The 25,486-nt window shown below is 43.9% G+C and overlaps 1 protein-coding gene across 6 annotated transcripts in view; it reads left to right on the forward strand.

Moving 5' to 3' along the window:
- The window catches only part of CHD8 (chromodomain helicase DNA binding protein 8), a 1,013,809-nt gene extending 988,603 nt beyond the window's left edge, over window positions 1-25,206 (forward strand). For all 6 annotated transcript variants that reach the window (XM_069238270.1, XM_069238269.1, XM_069238274.1 and 3 more), the window contains one exon: window positions 20,539-25,206. In XM_069238270.1, coding sequence (XP_069094371.1) covers window positions 20,539-21,123 — 585 coding nt within the window. In that variant the 3' untranslated portion in view covers window positions 21,124-25,206. The remainder of the gene's footprint in view (window positions 1-20,538) is intronic.
- Window positions 25,207-25,486: the final 280 nt, after the last annotated feature.

Genomic DNA, 25,486 nt, shown 5'->3' on the forward strand with positions numbered 1-25,486 from the left:
GCGTATGGGAGACACCTGTCGGGTCCTGCACGCACACACACTCCATCCTAGCTCTACCCCCAGTTGTCAAGCTTGAAGATATACTGCACAAGCCTCAGGACCTCTTGAAGCGGAGGGTCCCTTCGCCTCAGATGTCAGCACAGAAGCTCTTTCAACCTTGAGGACTCCATCAGCTCTGATCTCTCTCCACCACTCCCCAGCCCACCCTTCCCCTTATGGGGAGGGATGCCGCCACACCCTATGATGCATCGTTTGACCTGGTGCCCAGTGATGACCCATGGTGTCACTACAATGTTAATTCCAGTGGGACTCTTGAGCCTTATCACTACTGGGTAAGGGGTTCACCCCTTGACGATACCACAGAGTATCATTAAGTGATACAGAGTGCGACAACTTTCCATAAGGTAGACATGCATGTTCTCCATGAGGATGATAATTTCTTCGTGAAGCTGCTGCCTAAGACACAGCGCACATTACATTTTCTCCCATTGTGAAAGGTATGTTAAGATCCACCTCTGACACCTTCAAGGTACCTGTCAAAGTAAGGGTGTAACTCCCTTCCACATACCTGTATTAAAAGCATTTATGGAAGGTCTTAAGAGGGTTGTTCCTCCCCGGGTTCCACTGTCACCTGTATGGACCCTAAACTTTGTCCTCATCAGACTCATGAGTCCCCCATTTGAGCCAATACACTCCTGTCCGTTCTAGTATCGCTCTTGGAAGGTGGCCACTTTTAGTTGCAATAACTTCCCTAAGGCACATTTGTGAGCTGCAAGCCCTCACACTGCTGGAACATTTTATTCAGGTCCGCATGGACTGGATAGTGCTCAGCATTGATCCTAAGTTTCTCCCTCGGATAGTTTGTCCTCCACTTTAACCAGACTCTGTAGACATCAAAGCGCTCATTTATTACATATGTAGAACCAAGTTTTTTCGCAAAGCATACAAGCTATTTGTAGCCTTTGCAAAACCCCACAAGGGCCAGATTATAACCAAGGCAGGCATTGCCAGTTGGTCAGCCAAGTGTGTTCAGACTTCTATCTTAAAGCCAATTTTAACCCTCCCTGTTATGTCCAGGGCATACTGTACTCTGAAGAAGGCCACAACTATTGCCTTTCTGGGGAATATCCCCATAGCCCACATATATGTAAGGCAGCTACATGGCCAACTCCAGACATGTTTACTAAACACTACGGTGTGGATATTTTAGCTATGCAACCCACTGTGGTTGGACTTTATTTCAGACACTTGCATCAGCCGCACGCTAGCCACCTCTTATGGAAGGTTATTGCATTAGTCCATGCAGAGCATGTGTGTATACAGCAAAACATCTTGCAAACTTAAAATGTTCCTTACCCTGTAAGCATTATTTCATAGTGTGTAGTACTGTATATTCACACGCACCCACCCTCTTTCCCACGCGTGTATGGCTCCGACCACAGAACTCTTCTCTCAATTCCATTCTTTTTTGTGCAGTACATGTTTATCATACTGTGTCCATACTAGTCATTCGCTGTGCAAAAAATCATCTAACTTTGAGTCTGTGCCCATGGGCATTGCCAACTAAGAGGAGTCCATATATAGCTTATGGCTCGAAAGACTTCTTCCAGAAAAACAACTTGGAAACATCTAAGCCCATTACCAGATTGCAGGAATATGAAGAGCACATAAATCTACAGCACTAACTATGATTCCAGTCCCGGGTGAGGTGCCAACTAGTGCACTGTCAGTTCCTGTTTTCCCATGCCTCATCAATGTGGTCTTGAGCTCTTTTTGTTTTACGGCTCGTTGACTAAATTCTCACCTTTCATTATTACCAGGTCAAATGTCCCCTTAGAGGACCTCGGTGTCAAGCCTTGCAGCCAGTGCCACAACGATTTGTCTCTTTTAGATCCTTTTGAACTTTTGTGGTCCTAGGTCGGTACACACATGAAGTGGGAGACTTATTTTTGGCTAAGGTTCAAAAGGAGACCTGAACCAGGCTTCTTCCTCCGGGGGTAGTAACTTTCCATGGGGCTTTCTCTTTAAAGATCACAAAAAACACAAATTGATGAGGCGCCCATTGGATGGCCTGCCTCAGATGCCAGAGGAGGATAAAGAGCTGTAAACCATAGGTTCTGTGGCATGTGTAGCTGCAGATACAAATGCTTTGTATAAGTCCGCCATCTAGTGTTGTGCTCGGAGTGTTACAAGCTGTTTTTCCTTCCAAGAATATTTTCGAGTCTCAAGACCGATTGGCACCTCACAGTGATACTACGCATGGGCATCAAGTCGTTTGTTTTCTTTCCGCCGTCTGGTTTGGACATGTTTCCTCTCACTCCGGTGGACCTCGGTGCGGTACTTCTGAACTTTATTCTACATTTTCTATAAACATCGGTATAGTTTCGATCGTGTTTTCTACTCTTATAGTCTGTGTATCAACTTATTGTTCAGTTAATTAAAACCATTACAAGAAAGCACAGTGGATAACATTTGCATGAAAATTTGGTAACATTTAAAAAGAAAGAAAGGAAGAGATGGAAGAGGAAAACAAACAAAAAAACTGTTAAGGAGTAAATATTGGTCTCCGTTTTCAGCAAGGGGCGCTTAGGTTTCCTTCAGACCCACATGCACTGTGCTGTCAGCCCCACTCACTGGGCCAGCAGCCGTCTGAGAATTGTAACATATTTTGCACATCTAGCCAAGGCCCAAGCAGCCAAATGTGAAAATCAGAGATTGGATGTCTCAATGAAAGTCCACACCCCCAGGGCCAAAACTACTGGAATTATGAACTGTCTCCTATCTGCTGCTAATATGGGACAGCAACACAAAAGTGTTTCCAGCTTTCAGGATGGTAGGAGCAGAGCTTACAGGCTCTTTTGTGCCTATGTGCAGGCCAGGAAGGATTAAAGTCCTTGATTTACAGGACTAATGTTCGCATATACAAAATCTGGCGCAGAGTTCTTGCGTTTATTGCTTCTGAAATATGGTTGAGGGGCTCTGATCAAGTAGGAATTGTTTAATGCTGGCATTGTTGGTGGTGATATGGCTGATAGTAGATCATGCTCCCTGGAGTGTTCCTTTGCTCGTCTGTTGATGTTTTTATTTTATTTTTTTCCAAGCACTGAATGACAGTGTCTTCCAGCTGAATGGAGTCACCTGTTTCAATGGTCTTCAATGCTTTGCTTATCTGCATGAACCACGGGTTGCCAGGAGTTTCAACAGTGGTTCTCAAGAGGTATTTTAATGTGAGCGAATTGGCCTTCCTGATGAGCCCGATGTAATATTTCAGGATGGCAGCTTGACAATCTATATGCTGCAACACCAGGCCCATTTCCAATTTGAGCCTGGGGCGTCGAGTGTACTTTGGTTGTTGGAACATTTTTAAATATGCTTTACAGTGGGCTTGTTCTATGGTGGGTTCTAAAGACCCAGGAAATGCCAGGTAACCATATTGCAGAGCAGGAAGTAGGGTCATCTTAATTATCCTTAGTATTGGGGCTGCCGAAGCACTTCTTAGTTTCTCAATTAAGGGATTCCATGTGAGATGGCAGCTGCTTTTTGCCTGATCGCGCTTTTCTGTATCCGTGCCAAGTTATTATCTGTGAACCACACCCCCAGGTAATATTTCCTGGCTGTTCTAATGGTCTGGCTTCCCAGCTGCCAGTTGATGATCTTTTTGTTCTTGTACTTTCCAAATATGAGGACTTTTGTTTTTTCCTGGTTAACTTGAAGCTGATTAGCCATGTTGAAAGTCTTCAGGGCCGGGCGTTTAGTGCTCGCTGTAGGCCAGTTTTTGTGAAGTCCATTATCACAATGTCGTCGGCATATTGGATGATTTGGAGTTTGTGGGGCCAATCTTTGGTAGAACCAGGCTGCTGGCCTTCAGATGTGTCTCTAAGTCTGCGGTGTACAAACAAAACAGTAGTGGGGCCAAAACGCAGCCCAGCTTTAGGCCTCTGTTGGTTTCTATTTTCTGACATAGTGTTCCTGGATCTGTAAAGATATGGACCCAGGTATGGGTGTACAGTGATATGATGTCTCTTAAGAGTTGTGTGGGAATCCCCCATGCTGACAACTTCCTCCATAGGGTTTCACGGTCTACCCTGTCAAAGGCTGCACTGTAGTCAATGAAGCAGCTGGTAATTGGTGTTGGCTGCTTGATGCTGCAGATAGGAAAGCAACAAGATGTTTTCCACTGTTGAGGTACCCAGGTCTGAAGCCAGATTGGAAGAACAGCTGGATTTGACACTCCAGAACCTAGGCTTCCAGTTAGCCCAGCCTACACATCCAGGATAGCTATTAGTCGATAGTTTGAAGCTACTGAGCGGTCCCCCTTTCTGGAGATTGGACGGAGTATAGACCCTCTCCAGGAGTCCGGGACAGTGGTCAGCTGGTAACGTGTAGTTGAAGAGCTGCAACAGCCTCTCTGCCCAGTCTGACGGCGAGCATTTGAACAGAGAAGCTGGTAGGCTTTGTCCCTGGAGCTCCGTCCTTCCTGGTACTCTCTATACATTCTCTATCATGCTGATGGAGAAAAGATTCAGCTCTGCACCTTTTGCCTTGTCAGGTGCACCTGGCTGATCTGCTTCGCTCACTAGGTGTTCTTCAGCTGTTGAGGGGGGGCTTGCACTGTGTGGGGGGAAGGATGCTCATTCTTGTCAAGCCTGTTGCTGGCTAAGTCTGGTTCTGAGGTTGTGTACAAGAGAGTGACGTGAGAGACCCATGCTGTCTCCCTTGACTTGTGGCCATTCCTTAGCTTGTTTACATGCTCCCAGAAAATAGCATGATTAGGGTCCTTTAGGAGCTGGAATATGGTTTCCTATTCTTTGCGGTCTTTTGCTGCCTTGTGTCCCCATATTTGTTTCTTGGGGCGGGTCTTCTGATTTTCGTTATCTGAGCCACTGTGTCCTGTGTGGGCTTTTGTTAATGCATATGTAGGACTCTACAAAGTGCCCACCTTGCTTTGAGAACATTTTTGTCCAGTTTAAATACTATTTGTAGCTTTTTCAGAACCCCTTACAAATTTTTTAAAAATGGATTAGCTAGATGGATAGTTGTGTGTTCAAACTTGCTATCTTAAAGCCAAGAGTCGGCTACCAGTAGCTCCTAAAGAGCACACTACCACGAACAAAGGTGCTTCAATGGCCTTTTATATGGAATATTCCAAAAACAGATATCTGTAAAGCTGCTACATGGTCTACACCATACACATTTACTAAACACTACTGTGTAGATGTTTTAGCTCGCCAACAAGCAAATGTTGGATGGGCAGTACTTAGGAGGACCTTATTTCAAGCTATTCCAACTCCTACATGCTTGCCACCACTTACTTGGGACAAGACTACCTTACAGTCTATGCAAAGCATGTGTATCTACAGCTACACATGCCATCGAACGGAAGATGTTACTTACCAAGTAGACATCTGTTAGTGGCATGCAGTGCTGTAAATTCACATGCGCCCTCCCTCTTCCCCGGAAGCCTGTGGTCATTGTAAATATGTACATATAGTGCATGGACATCTTTCTTACTTACGATGTATAGGTTTATATATATATATATGTATATATATATATATATGTTTGATGGCATGTGTAGCTGCAGATACACCGTTTCGGCGGCCCTTCTGGGCTTCCGCTCTTCATCAAGGCCTGGTCGGCCCGACCACACCGATCCTCCAAGTCTAATGGACCGGACCCCCTTCCGTTTCTGTCCTAAGTGTCACGCCAAGTATCTTTATACAGACCAGCACCAGGTCTGTAACCTGTGTTTGTCACCCGAACACAGAGAGGATACTTGTGAAGCGAGCATTTCGATCTAAGAAGACCTTAAGGGATCGACGCGCCAGAATACTACAAATGGCGTCGAAGCCGAAACAACATCTTGACGTCTAGGAGGAAGAGAGAATTTCCATCCAAGAAACGTATTTGGGTGAATCCGGGGATCAACCCTCGACGGCGCGGCAAACAGTGAGTTCACCTGCCCTGTCCCACACCCAGGGTCACACCAAAAAACTCAAGGCCACGGGGACGTCACTGCCATCAGGCCATGGCTCTACCCACAGAAAAGAAGGTGACCAAATAACATTGGCACTGAAAAAGGCCAAAGATTTGCCGAAGACTTCAGACTCCGGTCGAGAATCTGGCACCGAAAAAAGTCTGCATCGAGTCAGGCAAGCCTCGAAAGAGCTTATCGGAACCAAAAAAGACAATTTCACTCTGAATTTTGGTACAGAAAAACGGCTTCAGAGCCAAAACATTCTTCATACACAAAGGAACAAGGGCTTTCTATGCAGCTCAAAGAAAAGCACAGATATGAGCAAGAGTTGGATTTAGAAGAACATGACCAAACACAACAAAGGTTAGAAATCCAGAAGGACCCAGGGAAGATACAAACCATCCCTCCAATCAAATCTAAAAGAAAATTAGCTTTTCAAGAGACTGAAATGCAACCGAAGGCCAAAGTGGTTAGAGAAAAAGCACCACCACCACAGTTCTCACCACAACCATCCCCACTGCAATCACCACACTTGTCACCAGTAGGTATACCGATGGCGCAGTCACCCACACATACTGGGATGACTCAAGATGATGTGGATCCCTGGGATCTATACGTCCCACCTATATCGGACAACAGCCCAGAGTGTAATCCAACCAAGCCTTCACCACCAGAGGACAGTACAGCATATACGCATGTACTAGCCAGGACAGCTACGTTCCTCAATGTAACAATGCACTCGGTACCGGTGGAGGATGACTTCATGTTCAACACTCTGGCAGCCACGCATGCATCCTACCAATCTTTACCAATGCTACCGGGCATGCTCAAACACGTGAAACAGGTCTTCCAAGAGCCTGTAAAGGGGAGGGCCATCACGCCAAGGGTCGAAAAGAAATATAAACCGCCCACGTCAAACCCAGTGTTTATAACGCAACAGCTCCCTCCGGACTCAGTGGTTGTGGAGGCTGCAAGAAAAAGGGCGAATTCACAATCATCAGGGGATGCCCCACCCCCTGATAAAGAGTCAAAAGTTCAACACAGCAGGGAAAAGAGTGGCATTACAAGCAGCCAATCAATGGCGAATTGCAAACTCGCAAGCCCTCCTTGCACGCTACGACAGGGCACACTGGGACGAAATGCAAGACATCATCCAGCATTTGCCCAAGGAACACCAATAACGTGCCCAACAAGTAGTTGAGGAGGGACAGGCCATATCGAACAACCAAATACGGTCTGCCCTAGACTCAGCAGATACAGCTGCATGGACTGTCAACACAGCTGTAACAATTCGAAGGCATGCATGGCTGCGAAGTTCTGGATTTAAACCAGAAATACAACAGGCGGTACTAAATATGCCGTTTAATCAACATCAGTTGTTTGGGCCGGAGGTGGATACCGCGATCGAGAAAATGAAAAAAGACACGGCCAAAGCCATGGGCGTGCTCTACTCCTCACAATACAGAGGCACATTTAGGAAACCACAGTTTGGGGGTGGGGGGGGGTGGGGTTCGACAACAGACATCAGAACCATCCACGTCCCAAACAAAAACCACCTACAAGTCGCAGTACCAAAGAGGGGGGTTTCGTGGTTCCTAAAGAGGACAATTCCCAAGAGGAAGAGGGAAATTCCAGCCCTCCAAACCAAGCCCTAGCAAACTTCAATGTCACACTTCCCCAACACTTGTCACCAGTGGGGGGGGGGGAGGCTAACCAAATACTACCACAATTGGACACACATTACCACAGACATGTGGGTCCTATCAATTATCCAACATGGTTATTGCATAGAATTCACAACCTTCCCTCCAAATGTTCCACCAAAACCAAACAGATTGTCTCCACAACACTTACCTCTATTACAAATAGAGGTCCAAGCACTGCTACAAAAACAAGCCATAGAGCTAGTACCCTATCACCAGAATGGAACAGGCGTTTACTTCCTGTATTTCCTTATTCCAAAAAAGGGCAAAACACTAAGGCCTATCTTAGATCTCAGAACACTGAATCTCTTCATCAAATCAGATCATTTCCACATGGTAACACTTCAGGACGTAGTTCCCTTACTAAAAAAAAAGGGGAATACATGACAACACTGGATCTCAAGGATGCGTATTTTCACATACCCATCCATCCATCTCACAGGAAATACCTCCGGTTTGTAATACAAGGCAAACATTATCAATTCAAAGTGCTACTGTTCGGAATAACAACAGCCCCCAAAGTATTTACAAAATGCCTAGCCGTAGTAGCAGCTCATATAAGGAGACAGCACATGCATGTATTCCCATATCTAGACGATTGGCTAATAAAAGCCAATACTCAGCAGCAATCTCAATTTCACATGCAATACGTCGTAGATACTCTACACAAACTAGGGTTTTCTATAAATTACCAAAAATCACATCTACAACCATCCCAATTACAACAATACTTGGGAGCAACACTCAACACACAAAGAGCAATTGCCACTTCAAGTCCACAAAGAGTTCAGTCGCTTCAAAATGTAAGATCAAGCATGCAACCAAACCAACAATACACAGTAAGGTTTGTAATGAAACTACTAGGCATGATGTCCTCATGCATAGCTATTGTCCCAAACGCTAGACTACACATGCAGCCCTTACAGCAGTGCCTAGCTAAACAATGGTCGCAGGCACAAGGTCAACTCCAAGATATAGTGTTGATAGACCGCCAAACACTCTTCGCTTCAATGGTGGAACCCTGTATATTTAAACAAAGGGCCGCCTTTTCAAGACCCAGTGCCTCACGCCATTATCACAACAGACGCTTCCATGACTGGGTAGGGGGCACACCTCAACAATCACAGCATACAAGGTCAATGGGACAATCAACAAAAACTACTTCACATAAATCACTTGGAACTGCTAGCGGTATTTCTAGCATTAAAAGCTTTTCAGCCACTTCTAGCCCACAAACACATTCTTGTCAAGACAGACAATATGACAACAATGTATTATCTAAACAAACAAGGGGGGGGGGACACACTCGTCACAGCTGCTTCTCTTAGCACAAAATATTTGGCATTGGGCAATTCACAACAACATTCGCTTGATAGCACAATACATACCAGGCATTCAAAATCAGTTGGCTGACAATCCTTCGAGATCAATAGCAAACTCATGAATGAGAAATACATCCCCAGATTCTTCAAGATCACTTCTACCACTGGGGGACACCAAACATAGATCTATTTGCAACAAAAGAGAGCGCAAAATGCCAAGCCTTTGCGTCCAGGTACCCACACCCTCAGTCCAAGGGCAATGCTCTATGGACCAGCTGGTCGGGGATATTTGCTTACGCTTTTCCCCCTCTCCCGCTCATTCCTTATCTGGTCAACAAACTGAGTCAAAACAAACTCAAACTAATACCTATAGCACCAATGTGGGCTCGCCAACCGTGGTACACAACACTGTTGGACCTATCTGTGGTACCCCACATCAAACTACCAAACAGACCAGATCTGTTAACACAACACAAACGGATCAGACACCCGAATCCAGCATCGCTCAACCTAGCAATCTGCCTCCTGAAGTCTAAGAATTTGGATATCTAAACCTTTTTAAAGAGTGTATGGAGGTCATTAAACAAGCAAGAAAACCCACAACCAGACATTGTTACGCTAACAAATGGAAAAGATTTGTTTGTTACTGCCAAGCTAATCAGATTACTCCACTAGACGCCTCCACACAAGACATTGTACGTTACTTACTACATTTACAAAAGTCCAATCTAGCCTTCTCTTCCATTAAAATACATCTCACTACAATATCTGCTTATCTGCAGATTAAACATACAAAATTGCTTTTTAGAATCCCAGTTATTAAAGCCTTTATGGAAGGACTAAAAAGAATAATACCCCCAAGGACACCACCAGTGCCTTCGTGGAATCTTAATATTGTATCAACACGACTCATGGGCCCACCATTTGAACCCATGCATTCTTGTCAAATCCAATTTTTTACTTGGAAAGTAGCCTTTCTGTTAGCCATCACTTCACTTAGAAGAGTTAGCGAAATACAGGCGTTTACTATTCAAGACCCTTTATACAAATACATAAGCATAAGGTGGTTCTCCGTACAAATCCACAATTCTTACCAAAAGTCATATCACCGTTTCATCTAAACCAAACGGTAGAACTCCCAGTCTTCTTCCTACAGACTCAGTAGCAGAAAGAGCATTACATACATTAGACATAAAAAGAGCGCTAATGTATTACATTGACAGAACAAAACAATTTCGTAAAATGAAACAATTGTTCGTAGCTTTCCAAAAGCCACATGCAGGTAACCCTATATCCAAACAGGGCATTGCCAGATGGATAGTCAAATGCATACAAACCTGTTACCAAAAAGCTAAAAGAGAATTACCCATTACTCCAAGGGCACACTCCACTAGAAAGAAAGGTGCCACAATGGCTTTTCTTGGTAATATACCAATGACAGAGATTTGTAAGGCAGCCACTTGGTCTACGCCTCATACATTTACTAAGCATTACTGTGTAGATGTGTTAGCAGCACAACAAGCCACAGTAGGACAGGCTGTACTAAGAACATTATTTCAGACAACTTCAACTCCTACATGCTAACCACTGCTTTCAGGGAGATTACTGCTTTGTAGTCTGTGCACAGCATGTGTATCTGCAGCTACACATGCCATTGAACGGAAAATGTCACTTACCCAGTGTACATCTGTTCATGGCATGTTGCGCTGCAGATTCGCATGCGCCCTCCCACCTCCCCGGGAGCCTGAAGCCGTTTTAGTTGCATTAAAATTGTAAACATGTAAATAATTTTGACTTTAATACGCTCTGTACATACACATTTACTCCATTGTATTGGCACCTCTAGTATCCTTACTTTTACAACTCCTACCTCACCCTCTGCGGGGAAAACAATCTAAGATGGAGTCAACGCCCATGCACAAAGGAGCCGAAAGGGAGGAGTCACTCGGTACCGTGACTCGAAAAGACTTCTTCGAAGAAAAACAAAATGGCAGGATAATGCACAGCATGTGAATCTGCAGCGCAACATGCCACAAACAGATGTACACTGGGTAAGTGACATTTTCCACATATATATATATATATATATATATATATATGTTCAATGGCATGTGTAGCTGCAGATACACATGCTTTGCACATCCCGCCATCTAGTGTTGGGCTCGGAGTGTTACAAGTTGTTTTTCTTCGATGAAGTCTTTCGAGTCACAAGATCGAGGGACTCCTCCCCTTTCGGCTCAATTGCGCTTGGGCGTCGACTCCATCTTAGATTGTTTTTTTTTTTCCGTCATTGGGTTCGGACGTGTTCCTTTTCACTCCGTGTTTCGGTCCGGAAAGTTAGTTAGAATCTCGGAAAAATCAACGGTATTGTTTGCGTTCGGTATCAGGTTAGTTACTACAGATCGACACCGATTTTTGAAGAGCTCCGGTGGCCCTTCGGGGTTTTTTCGATCCCCCGTTGGGGCCTGGTTGGCCTGGCCACGTGTCTCTTCAAGACTGATGGAACGGACCCCATTCCGCTTCTGCCCAAAATGTCACAAGAAGTATCCGTATACAGATCAGCACCTGGTCTGTAACTTGTGTTTGTCTCCAGAACACAAAGAAAATACGTGTGAAGCCTGTCGAGCGTTTCGTTCGAGGAAGACGTTAAGAGACCGAAGAGCGAGAAGACTGCAAATGGCGTCGGTGCCGACAGGACAAAGGCATTTGGAGGAGGAAGAGGAAAGCTTCTCCATCCAGGAGACTGACTCGGACGAGCTTGATCCAGAAGAAACGCCTAAAACCGTGAGTAAGACGTTGACACATAAAACTCACGAGAAGACCACAAAAGCCCAAGGGACGCCATCGCCAACAGGCCATGGCTTAACCCGTAAAATAGGTGACCGACCATCGGCACCGAAAAAGGGCACGCTTGTGTCGAAGTCATCCGACTCCGTTCGAGATACCGCACACAGCAATCTCGAGCCCGAGACAGCGGCTCCGAGCAAGTTTGGCACCGAGACAGCGGCACCGAAATGGGTCGGCACCGAGAGATCACGGCGCCGAAAATAAAGAAAGTGTTGTCAGAGCCGAAAAAGGCTACCAAAAAGGTTTCCATTCCAAAACATCCAGCCTCGGAACCGAAATCAGGTTCCTACACAGAGGAACAAGGATTGTCCTCCCAAATGCAAGGACATAAGTTCGGACAAGAACTAGAATCAATGGAGCCAGACTACACTCAAAGGAGGCTCCACATTCAAAAGGACACAGGGAAGATCAGCACTCTTCCCCCAATTAAGATGAAAAGAAAACTTGCCTTTCAAGAAAAGGACAAGCAGCCACAGGCAAAGGTGGCAAGACAGACAACTCCGCCACCATCTCCACCACCATCAATGCACACATCACCGGTAGACACTCCACCACTGATGCAATCCCCGACTCATACTGCAATCAGTCAAGATGATCCCGACGCATGGGACCTTTATGATGCTCCTGTATCAGATAACAGCCCAGACTGTTACCCTGCGAGGCCATCGCCACCTGAGGACAGTACATCCTACACGCAGGTGGTCTCAAGGGCAGCGGCTTTTCATAATGTCACCTTGCATGCAGAACCGATTGAGGATGACTTTTTGTTTAATACACTATCCTCCACTCATAGCCAATACCAGAGCTTACCTATGCTACCGGGAATGCTAAAACACTCCAAACAGGTGTTTCAGGAGCCTGTGAAGGGCAGGGCCATAACTCCAAGGGTGGAGAAAAAGTACAAGCCACCGCCTACAGATCCTGTGTATATCACGCAGCAATTAACACCAGACTCTGTGATAGTAGGGGCAGCTCGCAAGAGAGCAAACTCTCACACCTCGGGAGACGCACCACCTCCAGACAAGCAGAGTCGCAAATTTGACGCTGCAGGAAAAAGGGTTGCAGCACAAGCAGCAAACCAATGGCGCATTGCCAACTCACAAGCACTTCTGGCAAGATATGATAGGGATCATTGGGACGAAATGCAGCATTTCATAGAACACTTACCCAAAGAGTTCCAGAAAAGGGCACAACAAGTGGTGGAGGAAGGACAAAGTATCTCAAATAATCAGGTATGGTCATCAATGGATGCAGTAGATACAGCTGCAAGGACAGTAAATACTGCAGTAACAATAAGGAGACACGCATGGTTGCGTACATCAGGATTCAAGCTGGAAATACAACAAGCTGTGCTGAATATGCCATTTAATGGACAGCAGTTGTTTGGGCCGGAGGTGGACACTGCTATAGAAAAACTTGAAAAAGACACTGATACGGCCAAAGCCATGGGCCCACTCTACTCCCCACAGAGCAGAGGCACATCTCGCAAAACACAGTTTAGAGGGGGGTTTCGAGGACAAGCTACAGAACCCACAACCTCACAAACAAGGCCCACTTATCAAAGTCAATATCAGCGGGGAAGTTTTCGGGGACAATATAGAGGGGGACAATTCCAAAAAAATAGAGGGAAGTTCCAAAGCTCCTCAAAACAAGCAGTGACTTCCAAGTCACAAATCTCCAACACATAACACCTGTGTGGGGGAGACTAAGCAATTTTTACAAACATTGGGAGGAGATAACCACAGACACTTGGGTACTGGCAATTATCCAGCATGGTTATTGCATAGAATTTCTCAGATTCCCTCCAAACGTCCCACCGAAAACACACAATATGTCAAAACAACACATGGATCTTCTAGGACTAGAGGTTCAGGCATTGCTACAAAAAGAGCAATAGAATTAGTACCAATTCAACAAAAAGGAACAGGAGTTTACTCTCTGTACTTTCTCATACCCAAAAAGGACAAAACACTGAGACCTATATTAGATCTCAGAACATTAAATACCTACATCAAATCAGATCACTTTCACATGGTGACATTACAAGACGTAATCCCATTGCTCAAACAACAAGACTACATGACAACACTAGACCTAAAGGATGCATATTTCCATATACCGATACATCCTTCACACAGAAAGTACCTAAGATTTGTATTCCAAGGGGTACATTACCAATTCAAGGTGTTGCCATTCGGAATGACAACTGCGCCAAGAGTTTTTACAAAATGCCTGGCAGTAGTAGCTGCGCATATCAGAAGGCAGCAAATACATGTGTTCCCGTACCTAGACAATTGGTTAATCAAAACCAACACACTAGAACAGTGTTTACAACACACAAAGTACGTCATAAAAACCCTACACAAACTAGGTTTCTCAATCATTTACACAAAGTCACACCTTCAGCCGTGTCAGACACAGCAATACTTAGGGGCAACAATCAATACAGCAAAAGCCATTGCCACTCCAAGTCCACAAAGAGTACAAGCATTTCACAACGTAATACAGGACATGTATCCAAACCAAAGAATACAAGTCAAAATAGTAATGAAACTACTAGGCATGATGTCCTCATGCATAGCCATTGTCCCAAACGCCAGATTGCACATGCGGCCCTTACAGCAGTGCCTAGCATTACAATGGTCACAGGCACAGGGTCAACTTCTAGATCTAGTGTTGATAGACCGCCAAACATACACCTTGCTTCAATGGTGGAACAATATAAATTGAAACCAAGGGCGTCCTTTTCAAGACCCAGTGCCTCAATACGTAATAACTACAGATGCCTCCATGATAGGGTGGGGAGCACATCTCAATCAACACAACATTCAGGGAAAATGGGACTCTCGGCAAAAACAGTTTCACATAAATCACTTAGAACTATTGGCAGTATTTCTAGCGTTAAAAGCATTTCAACCAATAATAAGCCACAAACACATTCTTGTCAAAACAGACAACATGACAACAATGTATTACCTAAACAAACAGGGAGGAACACACTCAACACAGTTGTGTCTCCTGACACAGAAAATATGGCATTGGGCGATACACAACCACGTTCGCCTAATAGCACAGTTCATTCCAGGGATACAGAATCAATTAGCAGACAATCTCTCTCGGGATCACCAACAGATCCACGAATGGGAAATTCACCCCCAAGTACTACACACAAATTGGGGAACACCACAAATAGACCTGTTTGCAACAAAAGAAAACGCAAAATGCCAAAACTTCGCATCCAGGTACCCACAAGATCAGTCTCTGGGCAATGCGTTATGGATGAGTTGGTCAGGGATATTTGCATACGCTTTTCCCCCTCTCCCACTCCTTCCATATCTAGTAAACAAGTTGAGTCAAAACAAACTCAAACTCATACTCATAGCACCAACTTGGGCAAGACAACCTTGGTACACAACACTACTAGACCGCTCAGTAGTGCCTCATATCAAACTACCAAACAGACCAGATCTGTTAACTCAACACAATCAACAGATCAGACACCCCAATCCAGCATCGCTGAATCTAGCAATTTGGCTCCTGAAGTCTTAGAGTTCGGACACTTAGACCTTACACAGGAATGTATGGAAGTCATAAAACAAGCTAGAAAACCAACCACTAGACATTGCTATGCAAATAAGTGGAAAAGGTTTGTTTATTATTGCCATAATAATCACATTCAACCCTTACATGCATCTGCTACAGACATCGTAAGCTGTTTGCTACATTTGCAAAAGTCAAAACTAGCTTTTCCATCCATTAAGATACATCTTACCGCAATTTCAGCTTACCTGCAAATTACCCACTCAACTTCACTGTTTAGGATACCAGTCATAAAAGCCTTTATGGAAGGCCTAAAAAGAATGATACCACCAAGAACACCACCAGTTCCTTTGTGGAACCTCAACATTGTCTTAACACGACTCATGGGGCCACCATTTGAACCCATGCACTCATGTGAAATGCAATATTTAACATGGAAAGTTGAATTTCTAATTGCCATCACATCTCTAAGAAGAGTCAGTGAAATCTAAGCATTTACCATACAAGAACCATTTATTCAAATACACAAGCATAAAGTAGTTCTACGGACAAATCCAAAATTTTTACCAAAAGTCATATCACCGTTCCACTTGAATCAAACAGTAGAACTACCAGTGTTCTTCCCACAGCCAGATTCAGTAGCTGAGAGAGCACTACATACATTAGACATCAAGAGCGTTAATGTACTACATTGACAGAGCAAAACAAATTCGGAAAACAAAACAATTATTTGTTGCTTTCCAAAAACCTCATACAGGTAATCCAATTTCAAAACAAGACATTGCTAGATGGATAGTTAAATGCATTCAAACCTGTTATCTCAAAGCAAAAAGAGAACTGCCTATTACACCTAGGGCACACTTAACTAGAAAGAAAGGTGCTATCATGGCCTTTCTAGGAAACATTCCAATGACTGAAATATGTAAGGCAGCCACATGGTCTACGCCTCATACGTTTACCAAGCACTACTGCGTGGATGTGTTAACAGCACAAGCCACAGTTTGACAAGCAGTACTACGAACTTTGTTTTAAACAACTTCAACTCCTACAGGCTGAACCACCGCTTTTGGGGAGATAACTGCTTAATAGTCTATGCAAAGCATGTGTATCTGCAGCTACACATGCCATCAAACGGAAAATGTAACTTACCCAGTGTACATCTGTTAGTGGCATGAGACACTGCAGATTCACATGCGCCCACCAGCCTCCCCGGGAGCCTTTCGAAGTTGATCTTAAACATTTGTAAATTTGTAAATATATCACTTTAAACTACATTATGCACATACATGTTTACTCCATTGCATGGGCACTATTACTATAATACACAACTCCTACCTCACCCTCTGCGGGGAAAACAATCTAAGATGGAGTCGACGCCCATGCGCAATGGAGCCGAAAGGGGAGGAGTCCCTCGATCTTGTGACTCAAAAGACTTCTTTGAAGAAAAAAGACTTGTAACACTCCAAGCCCAACACTAGATGGCGGGATGTGCAAAGCATGTGAATCTGCAGCGTCTCATGCCACGAACAGATGTACACTGGGTAAGTGACATTTTCCATATATACACATACACACTATTTACTTCACCTGCCTGCGGGAAAACAATCTAACAAAAGGACTCGATGCCCATGCCCAATATCACTGAGAGGAGAAGTCACTCGATCTCATGAATCAAAAATATTCTTCAAAGAAAAAACGCTTGTAACACTCTAAGCCCAACACTAGATGGTGGACTTAGGCAAAACATGTGAATCCACAGCACTTCATGCCACAAACAGAAGGAAAATGTTACTTACCCAGTAGACATCTCAGACACCAAACCTGTCCTGGCTGAAGCCACGTGCAATTTCAGTTCTAAGCACCCGACCTGTGTTCATTCTGACTCCAACAAGACATTACCTTTACCTAGAGGCCATCCTCCAGTACTCCAGTTTTTCTTTGGGTCAGACTCTGACCCGAGCCAGCCTGCTTTTAAGGATGATGGGTATGCTGATTGGAATGAGTTGTCTTCCCAATAAGATGACCATTTTTAGGTGGCCCTACAAGAAGCCAGAGGGCTGGTTAGTTTTCCCTCCATCAGTATACTCCACCCTCCAAGTCCACAGCCTTGCAGAGAAGACTGCTTTTTTATCATGTTAATTAGATAAGTAGCAAAAGTCCTAGACTTACAACTGCCTTCTGACGAAGTGAACACCCAAACAGTGGACCTGCATTCCAGACAATCCTCTCCTGCCATTTATCAAGACCCTAACTTTACTCTCTCATGAGCTCTTGGGTCAAACCTTGTCAGCAGACAAGTGGCTCATCACCATAGACACTGGTTTTCTCACTACGGCGAGCCTAGTAGTACAGGTCTCCACCAGCTGAGGTACCCCATTTCCTTCTCTATGACCTTGCCGGACAGGGAGTCAAAGCATGGAGGCACCTGGGAAGATGTTATTTTCCTCTGCTAGCGTCCGCCTTAGGCCAGCCAGCACCAGCTGCTTGATGGGATAATACTCCCAAGCAATATGTGACTCAGTTGCTGAAGTTTTACGTGCAGTCTCAGAAATTCAAAGCCAATATAGCATAGACTATTCAGAATAGCCAGGATGTGGCCACGTGCATCTGCTCAGTACTGAACACAACAGACTGCTTAGACAGAGCAGTCGGCACTAGCATGGAGCTTTGTCACCACACGTGGATGAGTTCATAACATATGCCTCAACAGGTCTCGCCTCTTTGAAGTGAAGGGTAAGACTGCCTATTAAAGAAAATGGGGCAACTGTGCACTCCCTTGGAGGCACACACACAAGGCAGTATCCACAACATAAATTTTGTTCTTTCAAGATATTTAAAAAACAAGTCACTTTCCTTCAGTAACCCACTTTCTGGTAGAGACTAGCTAACTGCAGATTCCTCACTGATCCTCTTGCCTCCGTGTGAACTGGGCTCGTATCTGATAAGATTCCAACTTCGAGATCTGCATACTGATTATGATTGATCTGATTTTGGTTCCGCATCTGCTGGTGCGGATGTGTCAGCAAGCAACTGATACAGAACATTGTTGATAGAGTCACTGGTGCCATCTGCAGGCATACAAAGGTGCTGCTGAAGATTTTCTGGGTGTAGTCTGACGCCAGGGGTAATATTCAGAAGGTGAGAAATCTGCGGTTAGATGGACTCTGCCACAAAGTGTTCTATTGAATCGAAGTAACTTGTTTGTTTGTCGCTAGGTTTGTGGTCCAGACAGATCACACACCACTCGAGTGGTTAATGGCAATGTTGAATGAGAATCCCATGTTGCGGAGATGGTCTGTCTTGCTACAAGTTCTAGATTTCACAGTGGTCTCTCAACCTGGATCCTGGAGAGGAATGGAACTGTTGTGAACTGAAGCACAGTTGAGGCTGAAACTTATTGCTCATGATATGTCCAGTTGGTCCTGTAACTGTGTGATCATCTTAGACTCTGATGTGGGCCGCAACTGCTGTGATGCATGGGAGAGCCTGTCGGGCTGCACTTACATAATTTTTGGGGTCTGTACAGAGGCTGCAAATGTTGTAATATTTGGAGGCCCTGTCTGGGCTGCAAATATGTGATCATTTTTGGCCAAGTCGAGACTGCAGCTGAATAATCGGAGGCCCAGAGACGAGCAGCAACTACTGTGATCATTGTATGCCCAGTTGGAGCCTCACCTACCTAGAGTACTGTAATGACCTCAAACGCCATGACCACCATTGACTGAATCTGTGCTGGAACTTTCCGCTGCCCAGCTGGTACCACATTCATTAGAGATGATCACTGCTGGATTCTGCACTTGTGCCAATGAGAGAATGAGGAATAGCGTATAGGTGCCAGCCAGGAAAGCATTTGTAGAAAAGTAGTGGGGTGAATGGAGCGTCATGAAGATGAATCACACTTGGGGACACTAACTGGTATAATTCATTTTATTGTGTGGTGGTTGTGTGGTTAAAAATATCCTCTTTTTCGGAAAGATGAGCACTGGCATGGGCACTGGAGTAATTTTCTCTATTGTTTGATTGTTGAGTGCTGAACTTGAGAACCCTACCTCCCTGAGAAGCCTGTGCCTGCTTACCTTCGCTACCCTGATAGTCAAGTGTTGAAACCACAAGGTGACAGGGCAGTCTACTTCAGATAGGGGCTTTCCATTTGTGGACCTTTTCCCATTGTCCTGAACCGAACATGTCTGGTTTAGAACCATACACTATCCTCTGAAGGGAAGCAGGCCTATGACCAGACAAAGGGGATGCCTATACTCCCACTTAAGGAGACAAAATGCTACAACACTGTAGGCAAATGTGCAGCGGCTGGTGCAACCACAGAGTTGAGTCTCCTATTTGGTAGGTCTTCTACGAATAAATAAATATCACTGGAAGGAGTTAGAGGCACTAGTGCAGCACCTTCCTGAGATGCACAGAAGGTGTGAAGATCTAGTCGCTAAAGGGAAAGAGCATTTCTCATTTCCAACAAGGCTATTGGTTGCGCATTGGATGTCACGGATACTGCTTCTCACAGTATAAATACCAGCCATGGCTTAACGTCTTGAGGTTCAAACAAGGAGGTCCAACAAAAAATACAGGCTACAAACAGATTTTTACAGGTAAGTAACGTTTTGGGTTTGTTTTTTTGCAGATTGTAGCTCGTCTGGATTCTTGTGTGACCCTCCTGCCTCCCTAGGGAGAGGAGGGTAATGGTGGGGTAAAAAAAAAAAAATACATCTGAAACTGAAGACAAGATTTAGGGGCATTCTGGGCTTACAGCTGTCAGTGAGTTATCAACACCAAAAAAAGCATTAAAATAATATACTTATCCACCCGCTAGATTGCAGAATAGTGCACAGCTGTGGATGTAAAAGACTGAATCTCAAAACTTTTGTTGGCAGTAAGTAACCTGCTTCCTTTGTGTAACAGGTTTATAGTTTAAAAATAAAAAATAAGACTTTCTGAAGCAGATGTGATGAGTAAATTGTTATTACTTAATGTTGCTTGCCTTGAAGACTGGTAGAAGAACTGCTCTTGGTAGTCATTAGATACTCTACCCAGTTCGCTTCCATTAAGTCATTACTGTTATAGTAAAACTTGTTTCATTGATGCGGAGAGCATGTATTTTTACATTTTGATCTTTGTATTTATTATTCGTTTAATGCAGGGCCATCTCCCCGAGACTATATTTGATCGCCTCCACCCGGGACCAAAGGTGAAAGAGGATGGCAAGAAAAGGAGCAAACGGCCACGCCACGATTTTGCCAAAATGGTGGCACTGATGCAAAGAGGAGGAAGTGCAGGTAGCATGAGCAGTACAGTCTGTGGAGCTATGGATCGTCTTTTAGCTGGTCCTGGCAACGCTTCCCTGCATGACTTCCAGAATCGTGGCCTGATGCCTGTACCCGTTATGAGCAGAAGGCTGGACCACCAGCACCACACTGGGAGCAGCGGCTCAGGTCTTCCATTCATGCAGTATGGTGGAGCAAGTGGGGCCAGTGGGCACCTGGACTCAGCAGATCTGGGGCTTCTGCACCCAGCAGGACTAAACAGCTTAGCGTACCACCAACCACACCTCCATCATTCACCAGCTGGCGACCTGCGGAGACGAGGGTTGGAAGCAGAGGAGGTGGAGGATGGAGAGGTGGATGACTTATCTCAGGATTATGATAGCTCAGAGAGAGACTTCTCCCTCATTGATGATCCCATGATGCCAGCAAACTCTGATTCTAGTGACACTGATGAGAACTGACGCAAAATTATGTGCTGCACAAATGTGACTGGGCGGACAGAAAGAAGGGGAGATTTTCCTCGGTTTCCTTTTTTTATTACGATGATGAGGACCCGAACCTTTTCCTTAGTGGGCTAAAGACAATTTCCATAGGCCCATAAGAAAATGGAGGATAACAAAAAAAAAACGTTTTCTATGGTCGCAAGGACACAGAAAAAGGTAAATTCTTTCAGTGGCTTCAGGATGGAGATCCTAGAGTGGGGCAACTCTGGGTTCTCCCTCTCTCAACATCTTACAACCCCAAAAAACGAGATATCCACAAAGTGTTTGAAGACAGAGGTTCCGGTCAGACTCTACCACATAACTACCAATTCCTTTCTAGGTTCTGCTTACAGTCCTTTGCTCCTACATGTTGTCTCTAATGTGCGTGTTTACAGATTGGTCACTGATTTTTTTGTTCAACTATTTTGGGACATGCTGAGTCAATAAAAATGGTAAACTGAGGCACTTCAGATGGCAGGTTATAAAACTCTTACCTCTACTTATCCCTTGGTTTGTTTTATTTCCTTTCAAGCGAACTAGAGAAAATGGAGAATGATTTTATACATGAGACAGTGCCAGTTAATATGAAAGAATGCCTACCCATATGGATGTTTTTTTTAGATCTTCACATTCCTGCTATTCGGAAACAAGAAGCACTTTGCTTTCTCTTGTAAAAGCATGCTTTCCAACTGGTCCCTTAGCATGAGCGCTACCCCTCAACATTCCTAGCTTTTTACACTAGCCATAGACATTTTGATAATTGTTCTATAGCTTTTCTCCTCTTAAGTAAAACCATGATTGGTTAAGTCTGTCCTTTATAATATGGGGCCAGTTAATAATGATGAATTTTCTTCTATGCTAACTTGTTTGAGACTAGTTGCAGAAGCTGATGGAATGACTCCTCTCCTTGTTTTAGCCAGCCTGGAGACATCCATTTCTGGTATTGTATTAAGGATGGTTTTGTACGGGTGTTGTTATAAAGCCAATTCTTCACACGTATGGGTATAATTTTCTATTCCTTCCACTCCCTCTGACAATGTGAAGAATAGAACGTACGTTCCTCTTATAACTTAGATTTACTAACTCAGCACGCTAAATCACTTTATTCCGTTTTTCATTAGTAGCCTGTGTTTTGAATCTGTCTGGATTATGCTAGCTTTGACGTCTCACACAGATATTATCTATTGAAATACAGCAACGAGGAGCAGAGTTGTGATCATGGTTTTTTCTAAATGGTGGTAACTGTTATGCTTTAAAATATGTTCACTGCGTGAAAATATGAAGTCTGCAAAAATGCCATGGTACAGATTAAAACTAAAGAGATTCCAAGACTGAAGAGGATCCAAGAAATTGGTTTTATGGAGTGGTTTTTCATAATCTGCCATTAACTTGCTCTCATTCTTAAAGCCTCCTTAGCATAGTTTAATTGGGGGTGGTTATCCTTTTTGATGGGGAAAGGCAATGATTGGAGGCAGAAGAGGGTAAATCGGGATCATGCCTGCCTTTTTATCCAGCTCTAGACTGAGAGGTTACATTTTTACCTTTCCCTTCACATGGGGTTGTGGTAGAGCTGTATGTGAGACTTCCTTCATTGTCTACGTCCATCATTTGATGTGGGTATAATTAAAACAAGAAGAGTTAGCCTGCCACAGAAATTTTGTCACACCCAAGCAAACAATGTTTTGGGAGACTGATGATTGAGAGAACCACTTGAATTTGGGGTGCCCATAATACTTTCTTTGGTCAGGTCAGATTTCTCCATTGTCCCTTAATTATTACAATTGTTAAATCTGTTGATAGAGACAATGTAGTGTTGGTCCCACTTTCAAAACCTAATGCACAACTGGTTCAGCAATGCTTTAAAGCTTTCTTGATAAGTTTAATGAAAGCCTTTCCTGCAGTTTTCATCGTGAAAACTTGAGAGACTGTCAGGTGAACCCACATTAGGAAAATGAGACCCATATCCTTACAGACCATAGATGTCTGGTTGATGAGAAGTGTTTTTTTTATTTTAATTCTTTACATGGGTTTAACTGTTAAACGTTCAGATCAGAAAATTAGCTTTAAATTAATCATCAATCTAGACCACAGACTGGAGCAACCATGGATAATTCAGACTATCAGAGTGATGTTTACTGTATCTGAAATGTCTAACATTTTCAGGAAAGTCCCACACCAAGCCTTGTGTTTTTCTAAGAAGCCCTCTTCTTCCTTGAAGTGAGATGTTCATGCAGGGGTCCAACATTCTCTTCCCTTGAAGTGGTGGATCTTGTACATGGTAGGGCATTAATATATAACTCATGACCTTTGTCATTCTAACAGGGTTCAGAGAGCGAAAATTGCCACTTTGTGCCAAATGCTAACATAATGCCATTAATAGAAGTGGGTACACACATTGACAAGCCTAATTGGGCCTTATGGTAAAACAGGGTTCTTGCAACACCCAGTCATGCTGTGATGCCCCTTTTGCAGTAGCTTCATTACGTTTGGTCAGAGTATCTCCTCCTATTTTTGTGAATCTGCTTTTCCATCCTAGTGTCTGACCATTTTGTATAGTACACCTCTTGTGTTATGGTACTGTGTATCAGATCTTTGCCCTTTGTTCTTGTTTGGAAGATTAGCTACATCTGTTATGCTAACTTTGTTCATCAACCATGAGTTTCTCTGTGCATATTTGTGTTGGGTAGCTGTCTTTGATCATTAATTGTAACCCCTTCCGTCAGGCTAGTAAAGCATTTGAGCATGTGGGATAATGCTGACAGCCCATGAATGGCATCTATCACTTCCAATGGAAGGACATAATTTTATTCAACTTGCTGGCCTTTAAATTATTGGATTCCTTGCCAATCTGATTATCCTACATATAACCTTGATCTGGAATTGACTCCCCTACTGGTTTAGTTCTTATCTTAATGTGATCCCATTTGATTTTCTGAAATTCTATAAAGCTTTTCGTTGAGGTAACATTACTTACACCTTCCCCAAAGTAGTTTGCTTAAAGAGTGGCCTCCCAATGTGTTGTCTGTCCTAAATGTTTAAAGCAAAAATGTAAATCACATATATGTGTGCAATAAAGAAGTTCCTGTACCACTGCATCCTGGCTGAGTTGAGCTCTCGCATGGCGTGGCCACATCTAGAGCAGTAACTTCCATCTCTAAAAATAAATGAATTCCCTTCTGCTTTGTTGATTGAGCAAACTTTCCTTTCCCAGCAAACTGACGGAACTGAAGAATATCTGTTAAAACCACTAATGCCTGCAGTTGAATGATTTTCCTCTTCAGATAATGTCTTGCTTGTTTAGTTGTGTTGCTCTTAGTAGAGCTGACAAATTGTTTCCACCACGTCCCCCAACTCCACACTCCAAATTCTGTAAAGCCCATGTTTTACTTTTCTGATTTGGTAACCTTGAGACTCGTAGGGAAGAGAGCTCCCATTGTTCTCCCAGCAACCCCAACTGTGTCCCCAAACTGATGCCACTTAACAATAAACTAATTGATTTGTGATTTACACTGGTTGAGGGGACAAGAGTGTGATTGTAAATTGTGTACTGCATCACCTCTTCCCCTTGCCCAGACAGGATTTCCCTTCATTTGTACTCACCCCCAGACCGCCCCCCCCCCCCCCACCCCCCAAACACACACACACACACCTTGGACACCACCCCTGACTTTTGTCTTCGTCTCCTTCACTTTTCGCTTGTGACCTCTACTAACCTGACTCCCTTTCGCCCTCATCCTCAAAGATTCCATGGGGTCGGGAAGGTTATATTTATATAAATATGTATTATGTACTGTGTAGTAATACTGTCTGCACTTTGCAGGCAAGGGTTATTTTTTGGGGGGTGGGGGGAGTGCAATGACAGGTTTTCAGTCCACAAATTGATGTGGGCGGAGGGGGTTGAATGTGACTGTTATTGGAGGAAGTCTGAACGGAGTCAAGCTTCTGTTTTGGATATTTACTTTAGCTGTGCGTGGGGATTTGGGAAGAGATATGTGAAAAGGTCAGGTGTTTTTTGTAATAAATATTCTTGAAATCCCTCAAATAAAAAAGAAAATCAACAAATTGCATGTTTCTTTATGTGTATATTTTATTCTTCTGGGAGACTAATTGGTTTGTGTGTCATATAGATTGTAGTCTAGTATTTAAGTGTTTTGCTTCATGTTGCAGATTGTTTTATTTTTCTATTTAACAGCACAGTGTTGGGTAGGGTTCAATATTGCTTGTTGGCTTCCAAAACACTGTTTGTCTTAGCTTTGTTTTTGTCAAGGCACTAGTACGTGATCACTATGCCCCACAGCCACAACACGAATGCTTTCCGAAAATATATGTTTCTCCCTTGTGG

This window comes from Pleurodeles waltl, chromosome 6, assembly GCF_031143425.1.
Source record: "Pleurodeles waltl isolate 20211129_DDA chromosome 6, aPleWal1.hap1.20221129, whole genome shotgun sequence".
NCBI lineage: Eukaryota > Metazoa > Chordata > Amphibia > Caudata > Salamandridae > Pleurodeles > Pleurodeles waltl.